The sequence below is a fragment of the Gopherus flavomarginatus genome, chromosome 2, assembly GCF_025201925.1.
Source record: "Gopherus flavomarginatus isolate rGopFla2 chromosome 2, rGopFla2.mat.asm, whole genome shotgun sequence".
In the NCBI taxonomy this organism is placed as follows: Eukaryota; Metazoa; Chordata; order Testudines; family Testudinidae; genus Gopherus; species Gopherus flavomarginatus.
In genome coordinates this window covers 301,270,110-301,289,204 of record NC_066618.1, presented here as the reverse complement: position 1 = coordinate 301,289,204, position 19,095 = coordinate 301,270,110, and the positions used below count along the sequence as shown (strand labels likewise).

At 44.6% G+C, this 19,095-nt stretch overlaps 1 protein-coding gene across 7 annotated transcripts in view; it reads left to right on the top strand.

The window, feature by feature from the left end:
* The window catches only part of NUGGC (nuclear GTPase, germinal center associated), an 89,661-nt gene that overhangs the window by 13,870 nt on the left and 56,696 nt on the right, over window positions 1–19,095 (top strand). For all 7 annotated transcript variants that reach the window (XM_050939281.1, XM_050939286.1, XM_050939280.1 and 4 more), the window contains exons 6-7: window positions 4,410–11,439; window positions 13,684–15,073. In XM_050939281.1, coding sequence (XP_050795238.1) covers window positions 4,410–11,439; window positions 13,684–15,073 — 8,420 coding nt within the window. The remainder of the gene's footprint in view (window positions 1–4,409; window positions 11,440–13,683; window positions 15,074–19,095) is intronic.

The window sequence follows — 19,095 nt, the reverse complement described above, 5'->3', positions numbered from 1 at the left end:
TTCCAGAACTTCACTCCCCTAATGGTCAGAAACCTTCGTCTAATTTCAAGTCTAAACTTCCTAATATCCAGTTTATACCCATTCGTCCTCGTGGCTACATTAGTACTAAACTTAAATAATTCCTCTCCCTCCCTAACGTTAACCCCCTTGATATATTTATATAGGGCGAGCATATCCCCCCTCAGCCTTCTTTTGGCCAGGCTAAACAAGCCAAGCTCTTTGAGTCTCCTTTCATAAGGCAGTTTTTCCATTCCTCGGATCATCCTCGTAGCCCGTCTCTGAACCTGTTCCAGTTTGAATTCATCCTTCTTGAACATGGGACACCAGAACTGCACACAGTATTCCAGATGGGGTCTCACCAACGCCGTATACAACGGTACTAACACCTCCTTATCCTTGCAGGAAATACCCCGCCTGATGCATCCCAAAATCGCATTTGCTTTTTTAACAGCCGTATCACATTGGCGACTCATAGTCATCCTGCTATCAACCAGTACCCCAAGGTCCTTCTCTTCCTCCGTCGCTTCCAACTGATGCGCCCCCAACGTATATCCAAAATTCTTATTATTAATTCCTAAATGCATGACCTTGCACTTTTCACTATTGTATTTCATCCTATTTCTATTACTCCAGTTTACAAGGTGGTTCAGATCTTCTTGAATAGTATCCCTGTCCTTCTCCGTGTTAGCAATACCCCCCAGCTTCGTGTCATCCGCGAACTTTATTAGCACATTCCCGCTCTTTGTGCCAAGGTCAGTAATAAAAAGGTTAAATAAGATCGGTCCCAAGACCGATCCTTGAGGGACTCCACTGGTGACCTCCTTCCAGTCCGACAGTTCACCTTTCAATACGACCCTCTGGAGTCTCCCCTTTAACCAGTTCCTTATCCACCTTACAACTTTCATATTCACTCCCAGCTTTTCCAATTTAACTAACAGCTCCCCGTGTGGAACCGTGTTGAACGCCTTACTGAAATCTAGGTAAATTATATCTACCGCATTTCCTTTATCTAAGTAATCCGTCACCTTCTCAAAGAAGGAGATCAGATTGGTTTGGCACGATCTACCTTTAGTAAATCCGTGTTGCAGTTCGTCCCAATTACCATTGACCTCTATGTCCTTAACTACTTTCTCCCTTAAAATTTTTTCCAAGACCTTACATACTACAGACGTCAAGCTAACAGGCCTATAATTACCCGGATCACTCTTTTTCCCTTTCTTAAAAATAGGAACTACATTAGCAATCCTCCAGTCATACGGCACAACACCCGAGATTATCGATTGCTTAAAAATTCTCGCTAACGGGCTCGCAATTTCACGCGCCAGTTCCTTTAATATCCTCGGGTGGAGATTGTCCGGGCCCTCCGACTTCGACCCATCAAGCTGTTCAAGTACGGCCTCTACCTCAGTTGCAGTAATATCCACTTCCATATCCACATTCCCGTTTATCATCCCTCCATCATCGCAAGGTTCCTCACTAGTCTTATTAAAAACCGAGGCAAAGTACTTGTTTAGATGTTGGGCCATGCCTAGGTTATCCTTAACCTCCATTCCATCCTCAGTGTATAGCGGCCCCACTTCTTCTTTCTTTGTTTTCTTCTTATTTATGTGGCTGTAGAACCTTTTACTATTGGTTTTGATTCCCTTTGCAAGTTCCAGTTCAATGCGGCTTTTAGCCTTCCTCACTTTATCCCTACATGTTCTGACCTCAGCAAGGTAGCTTTCTTTACTGATCCTGCCTTCCTTCCACTCCCTGTAAGCTTTCTGCTTTTGTCTAATCCCCTCTCTGAGTTGCTTGCTCATCCAGTTTGGCCTGCAACTCCTGCCCATGGTTCTTTTCCCCTTTCTCGGGATGCAGGCTTCCGACAGTCTCCGCAGCTGCGACTTAAAGTAATTCCAGGCCTCCTCCACATTTAAATCCACTAATTCCTCCGTCCAATCCACTTCCCTAACTAATTTCCTTAACTCTTTAAAATTAGCCCTCGAGAAGTCAAAAACCCTAATCGCAGATCTACATTTGTTTATCCTTCCATCTAGTTTGAACTGAATCAGCTCATGATCACTCGAACCAAGGTTGTCCCCTACCACCATTTCTTCTACGAGGTCCTCACTGCTCACCAACACCAAGTCTAGAATGGCATCCCCTCTCGTAGGTGCTTCAACTACTTGATGAAGAAATCCATCCGCTATCACATCCAGAAAAATCCGACCCCTATTATTCGTGCAAGTACTCGTCCTCCAGTCTATGTCCGGGAAGTTGAAGTCCCCCATAATCACACATTTCCCCTTTGTGTTTACTTCATTAAAGACATTAAAGAGGTCTCTATCCATATCCCAATCCGATCCCGGCGGTCTGTAGCACACCCCAAGCACTATCTCAGGGGAAGCTCTAGTTGCTTTTTTACCCAGCGTGATTTTTGCCCAGACGGACTCTGTGTTATCCATTCCATTGCATCTTATTTCACTACATTTAATTTCATCATTGATGTACAAGGCTACTCCCCCACCTTTGCCTTTCTTCCTGTCTTTTCTGAACAGCACATAGCCTTCAATACCCGTGCTCCAGTCATGAGTACTATTCCACCAGGTTTCGGTAATCCCTATAATATCCGGCTTGACTTCCTGCACGAGTAACTCCAGATCCTCCATCTTGTTACCTAGGCTCCTCGCATTAGTGTACAAACCTTTTAATTTTCGGTGTTTGGCGTCAGTGACATTCTTTCCCCCGTCGTGCACAAACTGTCTGCCACCAGCATCACCCGTTACTCTGGTTTCTACTCCACTATTCCTCCTTGGATCAAATCTTGGGGCCACAAGGGTATCCCCGCTCACTTTGTTTACTTCCCTCTCCAGGTTATGTTCCGGCGTGGAGATCTCCCGAACATTTCCCAACCATCTCCCCCAACTTTCTAGTTTAAAGCCCTCTTGATGAGGTCGGCGAGCCTCCATCCTAGAATCCTATTTCCCTCCTTGCTGAGATGAAGTCCATCCTGAGCAAACAGTCGTCTATCCGTAAATGCGTCCCAGTGACCGTACATCCCAAAGCCCTCCTTATAACACCACTCCCTGAGCCATCTGTTGATCGCCATAATCTTGTCCCTCCTTCGTCGCCCCGCTCTAGGAACCGGCAGAATCCCACTGAAGATCACCTGAGCCTCGATGTCTTTAAGCCTCTTCCCCAGTCTGAAATAGTCCTCCTTGATACTGTCCAGTGAGTAACTAGCTGTATCGTTCGTTCCCACATGAAGGATAATCAATGGATTTTTTCCCGCTCCCGCTAAGATCGTATTCAGGCTCAAGTCCACATCCTGTATCTTAGCCCCCGGCAGACAGCACACTCTTCTGTTCTCCCGATCCGGTTTAGTTACAGGCCTGTCTACTCTTCTCAGTAGAGAGTCTCCAATCACGTAGACTTGCCTTTTCCTGGTGACAATGCGATTCTCCGGTCTATCCCCCACAGCAGCTGGCCGTGATTCCTCCTGATTTGTAATCGACCTCACAATCCTCCTAGGGCTCGTACTTGATGTCGCCTCCACTGACTGCTCCCCTCCATCTGCAGGACTAGCTGCTTGCCTCTTCTTCCTTGCCGTAACTCCTTCAGCAGCCCGCTGTGTTCCATCTTCATTTCCCAACTCAGCAAACCTGTTCCTGAGTTCTATTTGTCCATCGCTGGCCCGTCTTATCCTCTGTCTGGTTCTCCTAGTGACATGCTTCCACCGTCCACTTTCCTCACCCAGCAGTCCCTCCTCAGAATCCTTAGGTCCTGCTTTTGTCCGCTCGCCTGAGCTTGTCCCCTGTGCCTCATCAAGTCTGTGTTCCATCATCTGCTCAAATCCCCTTCTAAACTCAGCCAGAGTTTCCACTTGCATCTCCAGTCCCCTTACCTTTTCCTCCAGCAGCTCTATCAGACGACACTTCATGCAGATGAAACTCCTTTCAGGTGCTCCTTCTAGGACCATGTACATGCCGCAGCTGCCGCACCCAGTCATCCTCAGTGTGTCTGCACCTGCTGCCTCTGCCTCCATCGTAGCGGTGCAACTCTGTGCCTGGCAATCCACGCCTCACACCGCACCGCAGGCCACCGACCAGCGCAGGGCTGCCTCTTCCCTGGTCTGCCTTCCCGGTTCCTCCCGGGTCACCAGCTGCCTCTGGGGAAGAAGGCTGTTATGCTCCCTCCAGTCAAAAATTGTGTCCACTTAATGTGTAGTAATTTGGGGTGTGTGGTGGAGGGTGGCACTGAGTGAGTGGGTGGTGGTGGTGAGGAGGGATTAAGTAGATATGAAATGTCAAGTCATCCATGCTACATGGGTTTCTGTTTTTACATTTAATATGTAAAACCAAAGTTCTTTCCTTTTTGGTTATTTATACGTAGCATTTTATGGTGCTGTGACTCTTGTCTCTTTTTGGCAGATTCAGTTACCGCTGTTGACATCTCCTGAGGTACCACCAGTGTACAACTCAGGTCTGGTCTTTGAGAACAATGTTGGCCTTCCCATTATATCCCAGCTGGCACGGACTTCTCAAGTAGTCCAAAATAGTGGAGCTCCACCTAAATCTAGCACACGCTGTGGTGATATGCAGCCTCCCACAGTCAGTGTGACTCTGCCATTAACATCAGCTGGCCCAGTACTGTCTTCAGTTAAGTCTTCTCTGTGTACAAATTCTGTTAATGTGACTTCAAACAAATTAGAAATGCCTGCAACATCTACATCAACTGCAACACCAAATACTTCTTTGGAAGACTACACTAGACCTAATTCTCAGATTGTACGTTCTGCTTCACCTGAATATGTCCATAGGAAGGGTTCAACAGTCACTGCAGAGCCTTCTCAACAAAGTGTCTTTGAAACTGTACAGTCATCTTTGTTTCGGGAAAATGCTACAAGGACAGCAGAACTGGCTAATTCTGACTCTCCCTGTGTGAAACCAAGTGGAGCCCAAGCATGCAATTCAGAAAGCATCCCAAAGTTTTACAGACCATTCCTGGATGAGGGACAAGACAGTGGTGAAATAGCAACACAACTTCCTGCTGTAACTTGTTATAATCGAGAACCGTCACCACCTTTTCCTCACTCAAGAGATGCTGTAGAGACACATGACAGTGACCCAAGTGGAAGAGCTATTGTCAGAACTAGTCTTTCTGATAACACTCTAGATCTTTCAGACTCTTTTCTAGTAGAGAGTGGAGGCAACCTTGACTCCAGGCCACTAGCTCCCGTAGCTGATAAGTCAGTGCTTGGAAGTTGTGCAAACTCTGACAATGATGACGTAATGATGGAGATCAGCGTTATTAACAGCACTGAAGAAACAGCTAAACATGAGACTTCTGGGAGTTCAGAACCTTATATTCAAATGCAAGTCACAGAAGTGATAAATGAAGCTATGAAAAATGTTCAAGTGCCGTCAGTCACTGGCTATAAGGTGAATTTAATGGAAAAGGAAAGATCAACAGAAGAAGAGAATAGGTATTCATTGGAGCAGCGTATTGTTGATGTGTGTGTCCATGAAACTCCATGTGTGGCTGTATCTGTTACTGGTGCTGAAACTTGTGAATCCCATTCAAAGAAGAAGGATAGTCTTCCTGTAAATAGCTTGTCAGAGTTGGTTATTGGTGCAGTAGAAAACTGTTTAGAAAACAGTGACTGTATAACAATAAACATTGTCCCAGAAGACATTGCTTTGGGTAAAGATCCAGATGGTAGGTCTCCTGCAAAAGAAGTGGTCAGTCCAAAGAAACTAGTGAATGCAGATGGTAAAACCTGTGTAGAAGAGTTGGGTTTGTCTTCTGAAACTGCTATGACCATAGACAGAACTCGGGAAGTAAGCATATCATTTGTGCCAGACTTAGAACTTCCACATAGTGTTTGGCATTCTGGCATCAAAAATGAGATCTGCAAAGATAAGCTGACTTCAGTTATAAAGCAAAACAGCCTTATGCCAAATGAGGAAGCAATAAAAGAAAGTAGTGATATTGTAGAAAGTGACAGTTGTTCCTTGGCTGACAGAGAATTGGAAACTTTAAATAATATCTTAGATATGGAAACTCAAAAGCCTGAAACTACTTTGGACATTCAAGAAGGAGCTGAATCTAGCAATGATAAAATCATGACGATATCAAACAGAGAAGTGAGAGAAATGCACAGAGATCATGTTTTTGAGGAGAAGTTGCAAAATGCTTTAGATCAGGACTACATGCTTTCAGACACTGGAATAATTAACCTAGAACATCAGAACTCTTCTAATGTTCGTAAAGTTCGGACAGTGTATGCAGCAAAAGAAATGTCCAGTTCTGAGTGTGATATTGGTTCTGATAAATCCCAAGAAAAGGAGGATGACAGTGTCAGTGGGGTTGCCTTATTCCAGAGCAGTGTCACAGAACAAGTTGTCTCTAGAGCCAGTGGAACAAAGATTGTCCAGTGTCAGGATGTGCCTCATTCAGAAGAGGAAGAATCATCAGTGGCTTCTCATGTGGCAGTGGATGGGCTTGTAACAAAGATGCTGCAAAACAATCCAGAGCCCACAGCACCAGAGAACCTGTCCTTGTGTGCACAGAATATCTCAGACTATCATGTATCTTCTCCTTCTAAACACCATATCCTATCTAAAGATATATACTTGGAAGATGTAACTAATGATTCTTCTTGTAATTGTATGCCATCTTCCTCTAGATCTTTGCCCAGTGAGAACTCCCCTCACCAATCAGCTCCAAAGGAAGAGGAATCGTGTAAATCAGGGGCAGTTGTCAAACCTGTGAGCGGAACATTTTGCGGTTTGCAGGCCACAGTAATAGAAATGACTTCTCCTGAGTATCCTTGCAGGTATGAAGATTCTGGAGCTTTTACATCTGCCAAGAGGTCCATTAGTGAAACAATGAGCCAGGAAATGAACGTCCAGTCATTGTCTCAAAATGAACCTGAAACTTCTGTGAAACAGAATGCATGCAATAAGGCAAATATTTCTCATGCTACTGTGTGTATAGAGTCTGAAGGCTTTCAGTCAGACCATGTATATATGATTACATCGGTATCTACAAAAGGTGTGCCACAGGAGGTCAGTGATTTGGGTATCCATAAAATACATTTGGAAGGGAGTGCTTCTGAAGGGGATAAAGAGCAAACCGATATGAATGTAAATGGCATCTCTTTAACAATGGATAGTCATGTCAGATACGGAGACAAAGATGAGAGTGAATCAAAGATGGATTCCATGAATACAGAGATGAGAATATCTTCAGTTACAGATTGTGCTGAAATATCATATGCAGAAGCGGGAACTCAAACTAGGCTAATAAATGAGAGGGCAATAAACTTACTGGCTACAAAACCCGCAGTAAATGGAATAAAAAATAGTGTGTCAAACACTAGTATCTGTGAGGAAGAAGTAAACATGTCTGTGGACACACATTTGAGTCTTCAACAATTTTCAGAGGCGTATGAAAGAACTATACTGGATAACAATGCAAGTAAAAATTCCTGGAGAGAGGTCTCTAAGCAGATGGAGTTAGATTCCAAAGCAGAGGAAAAGCTGCCTTCAGAACCATGGTTAGAAACTTTTGAAGGAAAAACACTATTTGTAGCTTCATGTTCTTCTCCAAATAAAGTGACATTTTTGGAAAACACACAGAAATCGGTGGAAGTGATGAATCCTGAGTCACCGATTGATGTAGGTGAAGAATTTCCTGATCGGTGTCTGCTACAGAAGAGTGACTGCACTTTGGAAAGAAAGAGGTCTCCAGGGAAAGAAGAGGAAGGGTCATATATTTCTGTGTTTTCTTCCAATTCTCTTTCAACCACTAACACCAAGTGTATTAAAACGGTTGGAATCCTTGTCAGCCATACTTTGGTTTCCACTCTTAATGATAACAATGAGATGCACGATACTAATTGCCAGGAACTGAAAACTGCTTGCTCGGTAGTGGATGATACAGCATCAGGGGAGCAGCAGCTTGATCAGTCAGCTAGTATTGAGAATACATTTTGTATAAAGACAGATGAAGATAGTGTCGAAAGCAAAGTGATAATGAAAATACCTGGAGAGAGACATGACTCAGGAACAGCCATTAATGATAGCATATTTGAACAACAGAAAAATATAAAAAACAAAAGTATAGATAAAGAGATGGAGATTATGGCAAATGTGTGTGTTGGACAAACAAATCTTAATCACAGCAGCATTACGGAAGGACCCACAAACAGGCTGGAAGGGAATACAGCGTATTACTCTTCAGAATTAGAGGGTGTAACAGCAGATGATCTTTCTCCATTATGCTTATCCAAACAGACTTCTCTAGTAATGGAAAGAAGCTCTGACTTTAATGATTATTTCTGTTCGCAAAGACAGTCCCCTTACTCTGTGAATAAAAGGGACATGGGAAACAATCCAGAACCTATAAATGATTACGTCTTGCCCCAGCAGGACACCTGGAATGAAGAAGATATGAAGTTGAATGATGAAAATAGAGTTGAGGCAGTAAACCATAAATGGAGTGTAAAATCAGTTACACTGGAAAAAGATAAAGTGGAATTTAAGCACACTGATGCACATTTTAGTGAGCTTGATTTGGGAACATTAAATAATTACCTAGAAGATAGTAAGAACTCTTCTGTTAGCTCTGCCCATTTGGAATTACGACAGCCGTCTAGTGCATTTCGTGACCCGCAGGAGACAGATTCACATGCCGGAGAGTCCCAGTATTTGGAAAGTAACATAGACTTGAAATCTGAAGAGGATCCTGTGAAAAAATCACTGTATCCAGAGGACTTTGTCATAGACAGTGATTTGAAGAAGCTGTGTGAACAAAATATGACTATTGAAATCTTGACACCAACTGGTTTGGAAAAGAGTATTCAAAATAGTATATGCCAAGAGGAAGGTGGAATCAGACTACAAACTTCTGAAATGGACACACAACCATGCAGTGTAGACAGAAATGATCTTGCAGTCGGGATGCAGGCTGTTGCATTTGGAAAGCCTGAATCTGCCAAAGAAAATATAGCTGAAAACCTCCTAAAGGAAATTGAAACTGACCCTACAGAGGGGTCTGAGTTATTCAGTGCAGAGGAGCTTAATTTATATATCTCAGACTCTGAAGTTGAAAATGAAAAGAAGGAAGAAAATAGCATGAGAATGAAAAATGCAACTGAAATGCAGTATGAAAGAAGCAAAATCCTGAAGGAAAAGGACACTGTCATCTGTGATCCAGACAGTGTTTCTGACAGCATTATTCTGCAAGCTAACTTGGACTGCAAACCAAATGAAGATCAGCTAGGCAGAGTGATTGAAACAGATGATATGAAATCAATGATAGGTACAGAAAAGTCAACAGATATGAGTCTGGAGGAAAAAAGCTATTCTTTTTGCAATGCAGACTATGATCTAAGTGAAGTTAGAATTGCTGGACCTGAAAATTGTAGCACCGGCGTGGTAGTTGGTGAATTCTGTCACTTAGTAAAAAGCCCAACACTGAGAGAAGAAAAAACAGAGGACCAAGCAACTGCAGAACATGAGTTTGGGCCCTTATGTTGTCCATATAATTCTATAGAATTTCCCTGTGTACCAGGAAGCCAGAGAGAGATGGAAGCAGTGAAAGGCATTGCAGAGGTTGGTTTGAATAAGGGAGATGCAGGTTGTTCAGATGAACATGTAGGAAGTGCTGATTCTAATTCTATCCAAGCTGGAAAAAATCTAGAGAATCCAGAGCCTGAGAATAGGTTGCTTGATGGTTGCATTCAAGAACTAGATGTGGGGACACCAGCTGCACCTCTTGGAGCCCTAAATACTGTTAAAGACTCTCCAGTAAATGAAATGCTGACCAGCCTCTGTGCAGAAAAAGATGAATTTAATCAGAAAACAGAAACAAATGAACTGGTGTATATGCAGCAAGAAAGCAAAGATTCTGAACCCCTGAAATCCCAAGCAAAGATATGCCAGCCCACAGGATGTGCAGACTTTTCTAAAGGCAGTAACGAAGGTTTAACTGTTTCAGAGTCTAACTTTATGAACAGAATGGAATCTCATAAAGAGGAGAATAAAGATTCTCAGAATAAAGAAGCAAACAAAAATAATTCTTTCAGAACACTAAAAAGACACATTAGTAGAACAGAAAATTCTGGAACTTCAGTTTCTGAAGATGAGCAGTGCTCCCAAAAGAGAAACTGCCCTTTGGGGTCTCTTTCCATGCAGCAGTCTGTATCTGACCTGCCCAGTCCTAATGTAATCTTGTTTTCCATTCCCACTGATTTGAAGGAGTGTCATGATCGGTTTGTTAGCAGTAGTGTTAAGCAGTTCTTTAAAAAAAAACCCATTCTTCAAACCGCTCAGCATCTTGATGAAATGGAGAAGGAAAGTAGTAAAAATATTGCCCAACTGGTGAGAGAATTTTTTAAAAAAACAAATGACTCTGAGAACCCGGTAGATGAAAACATAAAACCTGAAAGGTGTGTGCCACCCATTGAAAGTAAAGCAGAAGAAGACACTGACTGTAAATCTGTAGGTGAAGTAGACCATGATGACCTTACAAGGAGAGATGGAAGTAGTTTACTTCTATTTTCAAGTATTGAACCTCTAGTAAATGGAAAACGGTCAGTTAAATTAATATCTGAGTCCCAGAGTCTCCCCCTTGACAGTCAATTTGGGTTTACTGAACTTGCTGCCAGTTCAGCAGATTCATGGACTGATGTACTAGAAAAAGATGTGGTAAGTAAAATTCCAGAAAGCCCAAGTGCAGATTCCCTGTCTGAAGAGGAACAGTTTCAGTCTAGGATGTATTTAGCGTTAGATAATCAATATTCTTCTGATAAATCTCCCCTGAAGTCTCCTGATGTAGATTCTGAACAGAGCACCAAAATCAAAGATTTGGACTTCATATTCTCTGACACATCGAATAGCTCTGTTGAAAGTGAAAGTGAGCATCATCAGCTTACCCAAAGACTAAATAGCGGTAGTTCTAGTGGAACAGGTGGGCTTCATGAAGGTATTTGCAGTGACAATTGCAAAGCAGCTGGTCTTGACACACAGTCAGGTTTTTCATGTAACTCCTTAGAAGCCTCAGCTGTATATTGGAGTGATGATGACACAAATATAACTTCAGATCTCATTGCGACATCTGGAGAAAGCAGCCAGTGTGTTACAAGTAACTTTCCACAGCAGTTGGAGTCGGAAGACCATGTTGAAAGCATCAAAGACAAAAAATACATGCCAGTACTGCACCGAGCTGAGAGAAGACTTGATGGTGTCAAAACGCCCAATATAGAAGACTTATCAGTGCCCGCATTCTGTGTGAATTCAATAACTGGGGCCGTTCCTAGTTCACAGAAGATCACCTTGAAGGTAGAAAGTGATGCAGACCAACATGAAGTCCCTGAATTTGATGCTCACAACAACATACAAAATAGTGAAATCTCCTGTCTTCAAACAAAATCTGCATGCTCTCCTTTCAAAGGTAATAATTTTTTTTTAAAGGATTAAAAAATACATGTCTTAAGGCAGAAAAATGCATTTGAGAAGGCATATGTTGTGAGCTGGGGATGTGGCTATAAAAACTCCCAGAAATAAATAAATTTGGCTTTCACAGCACTTCATATTTATTATGGCACATAGTCCCTATTGTATGGAGAAAGTATAGTTGTCTGCTTTAATATTGATAAACTTCCCTTTTTGTATGAGGAATATCTCACACGCAGCCTTTTGGAACCAAATTTGCCTTATCCTACTGTGACAGATCCAAACCAGTGGGGTACAGGATCTGGTAGAGGGCAAATATACTGGTTACTGGATGAGTAGTTTTCTTTTCCCTGAGTGATCAGGGGCTGCACTAGAGTAATCAGGAACCTGCTAGAACCAGTTAAGGCAGACAGGCTGATTAGATTACCTACATCCAATCAAGGCAGGCTAATCAGAGCACTTGGGTTTAAAAAGGAGCTCACTCCAGTCAGGTGTAGGGGAGCCAGAGGAGAGGAAGTGCATGTGAGGAGCTGGGAGCAAGAGGCGCAAGGAGCTTAGAGTGAGAGGGTGTGCTGCTGGAGGACTAAGGAGTACAAGCGTTATCGGACACCAGGAGGAAGGTCCGGTGGTGAGGATAAAGAAGGTGTTTGAAGGAGGCCATGGGGAAGTAGCCCAGGGAGTTGTAGCTGTCGTGCAGCTGTTACAGGAGGCACTATAGACAGCTGCAATCCACAGGGCCCTGGTCTGGAACCCGGAGTAGAGGGCGGGCCTGGGTTCCCCCCAAACCTCCCAACTCCTGATCAGACACAGGAGAAGTTGACCCAGACTGTGGGGAAGATCACTGAGGTGAGCAAATCTGCCAGTAAGCGCAGGACCCACCAAGGTAGAGGAGGAACTTTGTCACACTACAAACTTGGAAGTAGCTTACATCTGTTGCTCTGGCTCCTGCATTTCAGTTATAAATTTAATATGTTTATATTTTTGTATAGACACATACTCTTCTTTTCATCTTCCAGCATGTTTTTTCTTGCATTCCTCATGGCTGTGAACAAAGCAGCCTGAGTGGTATGGCTAATGTAGATTGAATTTGCTGATAAGTATAAAATATTGTAGTTCTGTAGCCTATTAGTGTTCTGGAACACTGGCTTCTCTCTAAGGGTATGTCTAAGGGTTTTTGGGCCATCTTGTACAGTCCACACGGACGTGCATGCTGCTTCAGCTTCACTGGTCTGGTACCTGAGGGAGTTAAACTAAAGATAACTTGTGTCTACCTGAACTGTGATTAGTTTAGACCTGCCCTGATACAGATGTACCTCAGCAGGCCTCATATTTATGCAGACACATAAACACGAGGCCCCCATGTTTCTCTGTCACAAAATTCATCCCTTAACAACCTCAACTTTCATTAAAAAAAGAACAGTTTATAACCCATATGGTTGTGAAGATAGCCTCAAAAATACAAACCAGTGCCCTGCCTGAGTCTGTAAAGAGACGACAACAAATTAGGTTGATTGATCCATTTTCATCCTTAAATCTGAGGGTAAAAATGATATTCTGAGCTAAGGAAGCCTCTGTTAGTAGAGTCTAAACGAAGCTGCTCGCTCTAAAATGTAGCTGTTCTCTATTGGTGCATAACTAACATTGAATCAAGGGGCGAGGGTAGAGGGCACCCAAATGTTTCAAGTTGTATCTTTTTTTTTTTTCCTTTGATCAATCAAAAACTTTCCAGGTACTCCACAAAAGCAAGTTTACAGTCCTTGCCCCAGAGCTTGCAGTCTAAACTTGGATATGATGACAAGTGTGGGTTATAGATAAATGAAATAGCAGAATTTAGGAGAGGAAAGGGAGAGGTGAAGCAAAAAGATCATGTGGTTACACAGTAAAGCAGTGACCCATTATTGGTTTTAAACCTGCCGTGGCCTTTTGAGGGGGTGGAGTTTGCCAGAGAGAGAGAAGGGAGGGAGGTGACCTGGTAAACATTAAGGAGGGCATTCCATGTATGGCTTGAAAGGAGCAGGGTTTGAGTGAGATGAAGGGGGTATCTAAGCTGGCATAATTGGTGGAATTCAGGGAACACGGGAGGGAAAGCAAAAGGAGACAAGATTGTAACTGAGAAGCAAGTAGCAGAAGCTTGAATTTGATAGGAATATAAGGACCCAAAGTGGGGATTGGAAAAGTCTAGATTTCTGTGAATACCAAGTTAAATGTTTGTTTGGTGGGGTTTTTTTCTCTTCACCCTCAGATTTAAGACCTGCAGCCACAGTGGATTGGAACATTAACTCACCTATACAAGAACAAATTACATCCCATGTAAGACTAGGCGTTAATTCCCAGATGCAGTTGAAAAGAAAGCTTTCTCATGAGGAGCATGACGACACTGGTAACAGAAGCAGCATTTCCCCTCTATCCAAAATGTGTCACCCTGTCGTTGCAATTTCTTCAGAGTCTGCCGATGAGGAACCAGCACCAAATCAAAAGGAAATTGGCACTCCTGATGCTTTAGGATCATGCAGCACTTCTCAGACAAGCCTTACTGAACGTGTTACCCAAACGCCATCCAAGTCTGAAGCCAAGCACTCTTTATCACTGCAGACGCTGAAAAATTCGTATGCATCCATCCCTCCTTCTGCAGTCAAAGTGGGCAGTGCTTCTCAGAAGGCCGTAGATAGTAATGTAAGGAGATGTATTCAGAGCTCTTATTTCAACAGTCAGTTGGAACTCTCTTCCTTTAAGCTTCCTCCTCCTGAGGCAAGTGATTCTGCTGAGGTGATTAATAGCCGCCATGAGAGAACTGACAAAGAGGAGGACTTTGCTGAAGATAACCAGCATGGAGACCAGCAAAACCAGAAAGGACAAACTAACCTATATGATTACATTGATGGAAGAATTGCTTCGGAGCCTTGTATTGCAGTGGGATTGAAAGAACCTAGTGACTTACAAACCACTAATGATTTTAGTAGTCTGAGCAATGTGCCAAAACTAGAGGTTATGGATTTGTCTAGGTCAGCATTGAACAATTTAGCTTGTGAACCTGCTCCCTTTCCTGCTTTCAAAGAAGAAAATCTGCAGTGTTCTCTGCAAGTACAAACACTTTCTGACACTTCTGATCATTGCAGCCCGGACTTCAGGGAGTATCCTACAACTCTCGTTCCAGTAATCTCAACTTTGCACAAATGTGGTGCCTCAGAGACTTCAGTAAGCTCTCTGCCAGACCATTCGTTTCAACCAATGTCTGTAGCACATCTTCAGATTCGAGACATGGTCCTCTCTCCATGTAAGTTTAGCCAGCAAGCTTTGAAACATGTTTGCTCTTCAGATGAAGCTTCCTGTCATTCTGAGGATTTAGGTGAAGATATGGAAGAATTCCCATCCATGTCTACAGAGAGTTCAAGTGTTATTGGCCTCTTGTCTGAAACCAAAAATCTAGGCAATCTCTCTAATGCTGAAACTTCTGCTCCCAAAGCAAGTTCCAGTAATACAAACATAATGGAGAGTGAACTTCAGAAAGCCTGGGCTTTATCAGAGGGAGATATTGAGTTCCAGTTGAGTCAATGTCAAACTGTGCTTGATGAAATTTCGCAGACTCTGTGTGCTGTGGAGGGCATTGATGAAGTGCACATGGAGGAATGGAGGTAAAGCTTTATTTTTGAGTCCATGGCTATCAAACTAATGAGACCATTGGGGGTAGGCAGTGTTGTGGTGGTCAAAACATACTGATAGGCAGGATTCCTGACTCGCTACGTGACTTTAGGCATGTTCCTTTAACCTCTGTAGCCACTTCACAGGATGCTTTAGGCTACTATACGTGGCAAATTTGCTGAACAGTCCTCATTTTTTATTTCCTGCTCTCAGATGATCATAAATGTTGTAAGAAAATTTCTTTTGGGTAGAATCTCTTCATGTTTGGTATCAGCCCAGTGGTGAATTTCTTAAGGAACTTGTGAGGAAATGGTATCCAGCCAGTATGGGTTGTCAGTATGAAAACATGAATTAATAGGGTCAGAACAGGAAACTACTCAAATATCCAGGAACTGTTGTCATGCCTCTCTATTGTGCCCTCTTGTGGCCCTGTGGGTGTATTACACTAGTGTCCTTGAGTCTTTTTTAAATTTCGGTTCAAAAACAATTACCCAGACCAGGTTTATTCAACCCTTCTTTGTGCGGTCTACTTTATTCACAGTGGCAGCATATTCCCCTTTACCGGGTTGGGTTTATTAACTTGTTCTAAAGCAGTAACTCACCTGTTTAGTCTCTCCAGTTCATGCCCTCCCTGGATCCATGTAAAAGTCCTGGTCAGTTTCCTCCACTGTTCAGAAGGCCCCAGCCCTTTTCCCAGACCTTGGTTCCACTTCAGACAATCACTCATGTCTCTTTTCTTAATACAGGAGCCTCCTTGCTCTCCTTGGAGCTGGAATTAGACTTTAGGCCTACTGTAGAATCTCAGGCAGCTTTTCCCCACTCAGTCCTTCTCTGCTTAGTCTGGGAGGGTTCACCAGGCAACCTTCCTCTGCCAACTCAGGGCTGTGCAGGAGCCTCTTTACTCCCTGTGGTATCTGCAGTGTCTGAGGGAGGAGGCAGTGTTTATGCAGGCACTTCTCCCAGCTCATTCTTTATTAGTTGGGTGAGAAGGGAGACTTGCCCCACCATCTCTGCAAGGCTCCTGGGCCCTTATAGGAACAGTGACAAGATTCCTTCTCCATTCCCATGGCCACTTTCCCTCTTGCATGGGCGGCAGGTTTGTAGAAATTTTGGCTGTGCCCAGAACCCTGTCCCAACTTGGCCCCCCCTAAACTCCACCCTCCACCTGCCCAAGGTTCTGGGAGGGAGTTTGGGTGGGGGAGGAGATCTGGGGTGCAGGAGGGGTGCAGGCACTGGGAGGGAGTTTGGGGATGGAAGGGGGTGTGGAAGGAGGGAGTGCAGGCTTTGGGAGGGACTTTGAGGGAGGGAGAGGGTGCAGTGGTGGGGCTGGAGATGAGAGGTTTGGGATGTGGGAGGGGGCTCCGGGCTATGGCAGAGGGTTGGGATGTGGGGTGAGAGCTGTGGGGTGGGGCTGGGGATGAGGAGTTCATGATGCAGGAGGGGGCTAAGGTCTGGGGCCGAGGATTAGGGTGCAGGGGGATGAGGGCTCTGGCTGGGGCTGAGGATGAGGGGTTTGGGGTGTGGGAGGGGCTCAGGGCAAGAGTAGGAGTCTGAGGATGAGGGATTTGGGGTGTGGGAGGGGCTCAGGGCTGGGGCAGATGGTTGAGGTGCAGTGGAATGCGGGCTCTGTCTGGGGCTGGAGGTAAGGGGTTTGTGGTGCTGGAGGTTCTTAGGGCTAAGGCAGTGGGTTGGAGTGCAGGGGGATGAGGGCTCTGGCTGGGACTGGGGATAAGGTGTTTGGGGTGGTGGGAAGGGCTCAGTGCTAGGGTAGAGGATTGAGGGTGGGGTGAAAGGTCTGATTGGGGGTATGGGCTCGGGGGTGGGGCAGGGCTGGGGATCAGTTTGGGGTGCAGGCAGGCTCCTTCGGGACAGGGGCCAGAGAGGAGGACTCCCCCCAGCCCTTTCCCTGTCAGTAGCAGCGAGCTCTGGGGGAGGAGCCCTCCTTTCTTGCCCCGTCCAGCAGCACACTCATCCCCACCACTGTCACTGCATGTGCTCCTTGGGCTCCTCTCAGGTTCACAGATCTCCCTCACCTACCTCGTGGTGGGTGCCAGGGGGTGCTAGCTGCACCTCCTTCCCTGCAGTTGCCCCGGACTTTAGCCTCACTGAGGGTGAGGGATGGGCTGCCTCCTTGCCCAGCATGGGGCTGGAGCAGTGACTGTGGGCCAGGGGGGAGGGCTGTGCTGGTGGAGGGTCCCGCCAGAAAAGGGAAGGGTCCGAGGTGGAAGGGCAGACTCGGAGTCAGTCTGCCCTGGCAGTCGATGTGGGGGCACTAGGACCCTGCGGCAGCAGTTGCTGCAGGGAGGCAGCATGGAGCTGCATGGAAGAGGCAGGGACCCTCTGCTCCCTCCGAGGTCGGGGACCTGCACAGGGCCAGCAAGGGGGAGCTGGGGGACACTCAGAGGAGGTGTGGGGAGGTGGCAGGTGGGGCCAGGGGAAGACCTGGCCCCAAACGTTGGTGGAGCTGGGTCCCCGGGCTCTGAATATTGATGGCACCCAGGCACCACATGGGTATATAACTTGCTGCGCATGCCCTCCTGTTCTATCCGCCTTAGGTCTCAGGTATAATAATCTATTGGCCCCTTAAAGAGCCATCCTATGTGGTGGGGTGGACTGACCTCTAGGTGCTACTGCATTTAAGAGGCAGACTACCCAGGGACACCCACACAGAAAGAAAATTAAATTAATAGGAAACACTGATTACCTGAATGTGTTTTCTTAAGGAATACAAGTCTGTGCATGCTCCACATGTTGATATCCATGTTTTAAGTTAATATACCTTTTGCCTTCTACGCACTCTTACCAATTAATCCAGCTTCACAGAACTGTGCAGCATTCAAGCAGCTTCAAACAGTTGTCCATTCAAAACAAAACAAAATAAAATCCTCAGCCTGCCATAGAGATGTATGTGTGTTTCACACACAGCTCCCCTAAAAAGTTAAACAAAAAAATACCCATCCTCTTGAAACCCAAGACTGGTAATTCAGTCCTGCACCACAGACAGGTTTAAGGTCTGTTTATCTTGTGATATCTAAAAATTAGAAACAGAAGCTTTAGATCACTGGAAACTTCTAGTCAATGTGCATAACGAGTATGGCTGGAATATAGGAGTACAATATTGTGTCCCTCTTTTCCTTCCTGTAATACTTCTGCTGCTTCCGCTCCCTCATACGCTAAGACGCGCCACACACTGGCTAACAAAGTCTTTCCAATTTTCTGGGGTGCTTTATTTGGCATTCTTGTTCTGTGAAGGGCCTAAGGGCATACCATAGACTTCTCCTACCTACACTTCTAGGGCAGTCTCTTTAATTACAGTCCTAGACCAACAGCATCTGGTTTTTTTTTGTTTGTTTGTTTTTTTTAATGGAAACTTAAATTGCAAGATCTTTGGGACAAGAACCATGTCATGAATGTGTGCAGTCTGTTGCAGAATGGAACACTTATCCTGATCAAGGCCTCTGGAAGCTAATGCAGAATAAATACTGCTAATGAACAGTCAACACTGTAGAAAAATCACTCCTCCTAACTGTAGGCTAATGTTCTGACAAGCTCACTGGCTTGTCTCATTGAGCTCCTAAAGAAGGCTAGCAGCAGGTGTTTTGATTTCTGTTGGGTTAATTGACAGGGTGGCAAAAGTCACTTGCTAAAGCAAACCCACTTTGTGAACTCGTGCTAGTCCTGGATAAATCCCTGCAAATAGATGCAGGGGTAATGGGTTTGCTTTCCAAAGGCTCATCTGGATTAGGATGCTGTTGTCACAGAAGATTCTTTGCTGAACCGCAAAGAGCTAGTACATCCCATCATACTTCCTAAGTAAGCATAGTTCTGTGATTTGAAATGTATTATATGCACAACTGTGATACTTTTCTGTTAGTCTGGAGCAGACATAAGCACCCTTTAGATGGTTGCAATTTTCAGTATTCCTGTGGTCTCTGGAGCACTAAAATACTGGCACATCATTGCACCACTGACAACACAGAACATATATATATGTTGCAGTTATATACAATATAGA